The sequence below is a fragment of the Schistosoma mansoni genome, chromosome 3, assembly GCF_000237925.1.
Source record: "Schistosoma mansoni strain Puerto Rico chromosome 3, complete genome".
NCBI classification, from domain to species: Eukaryota; Metazoa; Platyhelminthes; class Trematoda; order Strigeidida; family Schistosomatidae; genus Schistosoma; species Schistosoma mansoni.
Window position 1 is genome coordinate 8,541,431 of NC_031497.1, and position 8,801 is coordinate 8,550,231.

Consider the following 8,801-nt stretch of genomic DNA (forward strand, 5'->3'; position numbering starts at 1 on the left):
GCCCATGTGCACCATTGGTTTGGAATCAGGGTTTTCCAACTCCCCTAGGTGGACCCTCCGTGTCCACCAATCCGGTTATAGCGCCGGACATTCGCTTTTCGTTCTCTCACTTTCGTAAACAACACCCCTGCCACGAGAAGGCAGTGAGTAGGACTTCCCTGGCAGAGGCTATATATTCGCTGGCCATGTGAGAGCATTTCGAGAGGGAGAGTAGACTCTCCCCACTCTCGGCCGTACCAGGGCATTTGGGGGATATAATAGTGAATTTGGTGACAAGTAAGCAGCATGTCTGTTTATTCCAGAAAAAACCTCTAGTGGTATCTTAATTTATATAATACGTCGTTCTGTGAACTTAAAATCACTGAGTTTTTATATTGTAGAAATAGTTTCTCCTGTCAGTACACAATCAATTATTTTGTACTGTTTCAACTTGTTTGAGCTATTGTCACTTTAGCGTGCTCATTGTAATACACAAGACGGATCTAATTATTTACTGTGGTCGGAAAGTAAACTCCTTATATTGTAGGAAAAGAGCTATGTTACCAAAATATAAGCTAAATAATGAAAATTATAATTATATGGATATTTCAATTTGTGTTCTAAATTTTTTATTTATGGCAACTAAAATCCATTAAAGTGCGATCGGATTTTATTTCAGTTGTTGTACTCTTGAATTGCGTCCATCAGCTACCAATAACCTAATAATTGAACTGTTTGGCTTATAACTGTTAATTCACATCTTTGAGCCCCACTTCACCCATATTAGTTTGAGTATTCGAATAATATGATCCTTCATACAATGAAAAATTTATCTTGAAGCTGAGTAAATAAACCATTTCTTGACAAATAAATTATATTTTTTATACTAGTAATCTACATTTGTTTATTAAATTTATTTTTTCTACTGTTTTTAATTGACCCATTTTTATATCTATTCCAATTCGTCCTTTGTGTTCATTTTTTGCTAAAATTCTTATTTGTTTTTCTTTGTAGATTGAATTATGTTCACTTCTAACTGATTTTCCATTGGTGTACTCCCTAAGGAGGATTGTTTCAAAATGCAAAGATATTTTAGATTAGAAACATATGTAGGGAAATTGTTAATGAGTTACCTCAACAAGTATGTTAAGTTGCATGATGACCAGTTTTCAATGTCTATATGGGATGGTGATCTTATACTCACCCAGCTTGATTTACGATTGGATTTTTTGGAAGATATCATTCCATTCCCAGTGAATTTCCGATCAGGTTGTGTTCGTGAGTTACGAATTCATGTGCCGTGGACTAAATTAAATTCTGAGTGTATTGTTATTACTTTAAACACTGTGGAATGTACATTTGGCCTGAAGAAACCCAATCTCAACAAAGGGGGTCGAAATGAGCAAAATCCAACTAATTTCGTAGATCTGTATGCGTGTAAAAGCCAATCTATGCCTACAAATGTCCCACCTGGGTACTTAGAAGTTTACATCTATCGTTTGCTTTCTAACATTCATTTTGTTGTGCATAATTTGAACTTGAAATTTATCGAAGAAGATTTAGTATTATCTTTAAGCTTAAACAAAGCCGATTGTTTTGTTACTGATTTCAATGGTAACCCTATCTTCTCTGATATTAACCCTCGTTCTACTAATGTAACAAATCGTTTAGTTCAATTTTTCGATCTTACTGTATGTCTTGATCGTGCTGGACGTAATGGTTATGTGGAAGTTTATGAAGATCCAATCGCTTATAGATTTAGCATGTCATGTTTCATCCAAATAGTTTGTACACCTAATGCTAGTTCATCAGCGGTTCATCAAACTCTTCTCACAAATTTAAAAATACATTGTGAAACACTTTCTGCACATATAAGTCCAGTTCAAATTCCTTTGTTATGTCGTCTCATAGAAGTATTTTCGTGTATTAGTACAGAAACGTTTGACTGGTCTATCTTAGACTGTTCAGATAACGACAAACAAAGTGAGGTAGTTGTTGAAGAAAAAATTAATGTGCAAGCTGGGGAATCGGAGGGTAAATCAAATAGTACAGACGTAGAGAGGCAGTCTTGGGCTTCTTGGGTTTGGTCATTTGTACCCAGCATTATTCCAGTTACGGAGGATTCGGATGAATCAGATGGTGAATACACAGATAGTAACTTGAAAGAACAATATACAAATACTGACTGTGTAAAAGAACTAATACAATGTATTTTAGAAGATGCATCTGAACACGAGCTCGTCTCACCTTTACCAACTACTCGTGATTCTAGTGAGAGTCCTTCATTAGTCCCTGCCTTAAACACTCATCATGCCTCCCATATATCGGATCCACATCCGTCCGAGGATACAACCGGTAGTAATTTTCAACTGGAACATAATGGGGCGAATAAAGAAGAATATTTACATCTGAGACGTCGGAGAATTCGTCGTCTCCGGCGGTCCGTCTCGTTAGTGCCTGTGTTCGTAATTGGAATTTTTGTCGACAAAATTAACTTGGATATTTCCGTAAGTTTAAGTTTTAAGATAACAATTCACATTGTCTATTTAATAATAAACTAAATATTGAAACATCATTTATGATTACGAAAGGCTTTATCCATTTTATCAGGTCTGTTACTTGAATAGCTCAAAATTCGTATTTGTTGAATATTTGTAAATTACTAATGTCTTCAAATCCATTTCGAATTATGAATTTTTTATTGCAACTCAGTCATCAAATACATATTTGTGTATTCAATTCGAGGATTCAGTTCAGCTTTCAAAAGTCAAGTTCTTTGATCTCCAAGGCTCTGTTCTACATATTGGTCTAAAGTTATGCTACACAAGCCATTTTTATGATGGTTAATTTATGATAAAAGATTGGTTATCGATGTTCCCATTTATTTAGGTTCATAGATAGAATTCCTGAGATAGGTAAAGTGTTTCTTATGTTGAACATTTTGAAAAATACTAAGCCTAAATTATTCCGTTGGTCGGTAGGTGATGGAATTTTGAAAATGAAATACTTAAGAGGAGAAAATATAATGTTAATGTTGTGGGTAAATAAGCCATTACCTACTCACTTTAAAAACTTAGATATCATTGTTACTGAGTTGAAGTTACATACATATTACAACCAAATTTTTTTAATGTAAAAGACAACTTTGTTGCATGTATCCAGACGTTCACAGCAGAGTAGATGATTTGGCTATAAGTTCAGAATTTCATAGCAGGAGTTACTTATAAAGATGTATACTGTGCCTCCTAAAATGTTTTCTCCTGAAAGAGATCTGTATTGTTATATGCAAAGCTATGTGTATTTAAAATATGCTTAATCAAAGTGTTACTGTTTGTTTTCAGTCTATAGGATGGCTAACGGCATATTAGAAATATCAACATCCATCTATTTAGACTATATGAATCAGAAAGACCTAGGCGGGTCTTTTGGCGTTCCAGCCTAGTTAATAGATAACGGTGACCATCTGTTACGACTATACTTAGACTATGTATGACTTGAAACGAGGGTGAGTATAAAATCCCTACACTTTAACACCAATCTTCAAGGATTATCGTCTAGTTTTATCAATCACGTTAACTGAAATAAGAAGTTAAGTCAGGGAGCTGAATATAGTTTCATCTGACTTAACTGAACCGCTGATAATCCCAGTCTATGGCAAAGGAATGATCAAGTTAGACATAGGCTCATAAGAAAATATGCAGATCGGTTGGTGAGGCTGTGAATTTTCATCGACTGCGGTTGGGTCTTGAGTTCCATGTGAAAACCATCTCGTATTTCAACACATTATGGTGGCTAGTGTAGGAATAAGTTAAAAGAAAATTAAGGGTAGATTAATCAGCACCGTGTTGTTGACAAAGCAGTATTCCACGCACTCAAACAACATCTGAACAGGATCAAGTCAGCTTGGTTCTTTTATCTTTCCCAATACATCGTAAGCATTGATGAGGTTGTCCATCGGTTTTCACAAATTTGGAAGTACGAAGATGCATAAGTTTTATTCTATTAGATCAAAACATAGAATCAGTGTTACTTCAAAATTGGCATTATTTCGGGTTTTGGAAATCGACTAAATAAAACACAACTTTTCTGCCTTTCTTAGTACAGTTCCGTGAGCAGTTAATCCAGAACCATGATCCTGTCAAAGCTAGTAGAAGCTGTGACAAAGTGTTGTGCGTTTCCTGTCTTTGAGGACGAACAGTTATTAAATTATAGACTGGTCTAGGAATTTCTGTATTTTGTACACAGTGTGACGGCAAAAAATAGATTACCTTAAAAAGGTCACGGTTGTGTGCCATACTACTCCATTAAATAAAGGAGTACATGACTTGTTAGACATATATCAGGTGTATTTTTAAGTGGGCGATTTTGTTGAAAGTTTTCTATGACTGATTTAGTTTATCCTTGACAAAGCAATCTATCCCATAAATATATTAAGTGGTGTGTAAATATGGTATGGTGTACATCCATTGGCTTTAAGTTATAACCGTTATTAGCCATAAGTAACATAAGACAGCTTAGTCATTAGGCTCCCAACCAACCAATCACAAGTTTTGAAATTATTCTGTCTACTTCTATTTGGACAGTTGAATATTGTTGATAATCAGCGCCCAATAAGTGTAGTTCATAGCTTTGAGAATTGACTTACGCTTAATTACTATTCATCGTTGTTAGTCTTTGGTTGAAACGAAAGAAGGAAAGAAAATAAAAAAAAACTTGCGGAACCGTTTAGGACATCCGTTAATATGCTTCCTATTTGTATTCCTTAAATAACTGACCTAGTTTCAACATAATAGTTTGACCAACTAATTGTTACTTTATCTGAAATTCCGTTCAATCAAGTAATCAATCTACTACTTACCTTCACGTTCGAAATATTCTATCTATACACGTTATGTGATTTATTGTACTGGTACATTGTGTTCTGTTATCTTAAGCTATATAACTACGTAATTAGTGAGTTTAAAGTAATATGGCTTACGTTGTTGTTTTTCCTGGTTGGTGGGCTGACCATTAATAAGTTTAGCATGAATCTATTGATTATGACAAATAATGTATCGTAAAGAGCTAATTGTCAGTGCTCATAGACGAATTACATGCAATAGGCTTTTTCGCTTCATAAAGAAGCAAGAATTCAGTGTCACTCTATATACACAGAGAACATCATGAAAATCTAGCGAGTGAAAGAAGCAAATTTGATAGCGTGGACAGGACAACACTATGGAGGCTTCTTCGACACTACGGCGTGCCTGAGAAGATAGTCAATATCATACGGAACTCCTATGATGGACTAAACTGCCAAATCGTCCACGGAGGACAACTCACCGACTCGTTTGAAGTAAAGACCGGTGTTAGACAAGGTTGCTTACTCTCACCCTTTCTCTTTCTCCTGGTGATCGACTGGATCATGAAGACGTCAACAACTGGAGGAAATCACGGGATACAGTGGACAGGAAGGATGCAGCTGGACGATCTAGCTTCGCGGATGATCTGGCTCTTCTATCACAAACGCAACAACAAATGCAGGAGAAAACGACCAGTGTAGCGGCAGCCTCAGCAGCAGTAGGTCTCAATGTAAACAAAGAGAAAAGCAAGACTCTCCGATACAATACAACATGCACCAATCAAATTACACTTGACGGAGAAGCTTTGGAGATGTGAAAACCTTTACATACCTGGGCAGCATCATTGATGAACACGGTGGATCAGATGCAGGTGTGAGGGCGAGGATCGGCAAAGCAAGAGCAGCATACCTACAGCTGAAAAACATCTGGAGCTCAAAACAATTGTCAACCAACACCAAGGTTAGAATTTTCAATACAAATGTCAAGACAGTTCTACTGTATGGGGCAGAGACGTGGAGAACTACGAAAGCCATTATCCAGAAGATACAAGTGTTTATCAACAGCTGTCTACGCAAGATACTTCGGATCCGATGGCCAGACACTATCAGCAACAAGTTACTGTGGGAGAACAAACCAGATTCCAGCGGAGGAGGAAATCAGGAAGAAACACTGGAAGTGGATTGGGCACACTTTGAGGAAATCACCCAATTGTGTCACAAGACAAGCCCTCACATGGAATCCTGAAGGTCAAAGGAGAAGAGGAAGACCAAAGAACACATTACGCCTAGAAATTGAGACAGACATGAGAAGAATGAACAGAAACTGGAAAGAACTAGAAAAGAAGGCCCAGGACAGAGTGGGTTGGAGAAAGCTGGTCGGCGGCCTATGCTCCATTGGGAGTAACAGGCGTAAGTAAGTAAGTAAGAAAGAAGCAAAGTTTTAATTTAACCATAATGAAGTCTAATATGTTATGCTTAGTAACATTTCAAAGTGTATAATTTACTTCGAAACTGCACATTTTGTTTCTATGATGGTAACTCATTGTTCCTATGTTAATAAATATTATCTGCTTTGTTATTTAATTAAAAATGTTGTAATGCTAAGCTTGTTGTTACGAAAAATAAAACGGCTACTTATTAATGTAAACAAATTTTCTGAAAACACTTTCCATATGTTTTCCTTCTAAAACTTTTAGTTACCTTGTCCCAAAGGATTCGTCTGTTCATCTTCAAATTCCAGCGTCAGATCACGTCGTGTTAAAAGTCACTTTCAACATTCTGGACCGGGTATAAAGTGCGAGTTTACTGTAAGTTACGTCTAATAGAAACAGTAACATTATTTCGCTAATTAGCAAATATTTTTTATGTTATGCGTATGATAATTAATCTATGAAGTAGTTTTTTCCTAATCACACTGAGACATAAATATTGTGTATACGGGTTGACGTGGGCGTATGGAAGAATTCTTATTTGGAGTCCTACTCACTGCCTTCTCGCGGCAGGACTGTTGCTTATGAAATTGAGAGGACGACAAGTGAATGTCCGACGCTTTAACCTGTTTGGTAGACACGGAGGATCCACCTAGGAGAGTTGGGAAACCCTGATTCCAAACCAATTGTGCACATGGGCTCCAAGATCCAAAGGGAACAAAAGGCGTATGAACTTATTGTTGATCATCGGCTACCATGGGACTGGATCTCCTGACGTTACTGCACTGCCTTGTGGATTAGAACTGTAGGTCAAAGGCTCGGGGTGTGGCCGTCTACGAAAACCTTTTGCTTCAGTCTGGGCACCCGGACAGTATCCTATCCCTCACACAAATCAAATGATTTGCGAGGCGTATATGTTTGGTACCTCCTTGTACCAATGTTTATGTGTTTAAATAAAATAAATAAAATAAAATATTTAGATCTTGATCGTTCTCCAAACAATTTATGATTCGATCAAGTTATTCTAACAATAATAAAATTCAGTATTTATTATATTTAACTGTTAGTCGAATTCGATCTTTCTTTTTAGGTCTAACTAACTATGCTACATAAATATAGTACATTCATATCAACTTAAGCAGAATTAAATTATTTGATTTAATTAGCTGAGAATACTCATTGTGATTTAATATTCGTATGCATAACTGGATTCCATTAATATAATGGATAATGAATAAAGTTCTCAACACGGATAATATTATAATTTAAATAAACCTAAGTATGGAGAATCTGTACCGGGTCGGGTATTTTATTGCTACGTTTGGTAGCTATGTATTTAATTTTAGGCATAAAATCCTACACAATACTAGAGTAACTTAGTAACTATCATACAATAATCAGTGTATGCCAACATAATTAGGAATAGATGGCAAAATCAGGAGCATGGACATAGTTACAACGAAAAAAAGAAGAAACTACATCTTTTTTAAATAGAAAAAGTGTAACTATTTGAGTTGGTGTGTATACGTATTTACAGTTTGAATCCTAACTTAAATAACATAGAATCGTTAAATGTATGATTTAGACATGTTTAATAATAGCTAATTTTTCATACTAGTACTAATAATAGTGTTTTTATTGTTGAAGTAACCTTTATTTTCTCACAGAATCTAATTCTATACAGTTGTGAACTTATGATACAATTTTTGTGCAAAAAGAGGAAACCTGTTAAATAATATTAGTAATATCGATTAATATTTTAACTATGTTTGTTTAAGATCATTATAAATTGGTGTTGACATCTGCTGAATAATTTATATTGGTAGTTTACAATGAAGATGTGAAGCAGTTGACCACACCATTTGTCTCACATATTTCATCAGTTTTGTGTGTTATTAGTTGCTGAAATTTGGATAAGGTTATGAAATAATCTCTTAACTTTTGACAGCTTACGCGTTCTATAAAGCCGGTAACACATTTAAGTATAAGTTGTCTGTGTGATTATCAAATGACTAATGTGTTGCACCGTACTTTGTTTTGTACCTACTTCTTAATTATGAAATATAAAGTTTGGAGATAATAAAAATATACTTAAGTTACAAGTTTGTATGGAAAAGTATCTTTTAGGTTTTTTTTCCCCATCGAATTTGTATTGTATGTGCCCAGTCACCAACACTATAGCATTGTCCTTGTGGGAAACATACGAGTAGGCTGAAGGCAGGGCAATTCATGCTACTAATCTTTTTAGTCTGTTTACTGTGATTGCAGATGTGTGCAAGCTTTCAACTTTGAGTCTATGAAATAAATGTAGTTATTGGTAAGCAGAGATGGATAGTGGCTAGCAGTGGAATCCAGGACGCGCGTTTCATCCTATTTGGGACTCGTCAGCTGGATGTACCTGCATCTCAGAGTTGATGTTCACTCTGGGACTCGAACCCAGTACCCTCGCTTCAAACGCCATCACGTTATCCACTCGGCCACTGAGTCCTGATAGCCACTTGATTGTGCGATGGAGTGAAGCTTAAATTCATTCATTATTGTTTGTTTGAATC

At 35.8% G+C, this 8,801-nt stretch overlaps 1 protein-coding gene across 1 annotated transcript in view; it reads left to right on the forward strand.

Moving 5' to 3' along the window:
• Positions 1-756: 756 nt before the first annotated feature.
• Positions 757-8,801, forward strand: part of Smp_129400 (hypothetical protein) — a gene marked incomplete at its 3' end in the record, with an annotated part of 46,768 nt that continues 38,723 nt past the window's right edge. The window contains exons 1-2 of the mRNA XM_018799117.1: positions 757-2,486; positions 6,517-6,627. Coding sequence (XP_018650938.1) covers positions 1,059-2,486; positions 6,517-6,627 — 1,539 coding nt within the window. The 5' untranslated portion in view covers positions 757-1,058. The remainder of the gene's footprint in view (positions 2,487-6,516; positions 6,628-8,801) is intronic.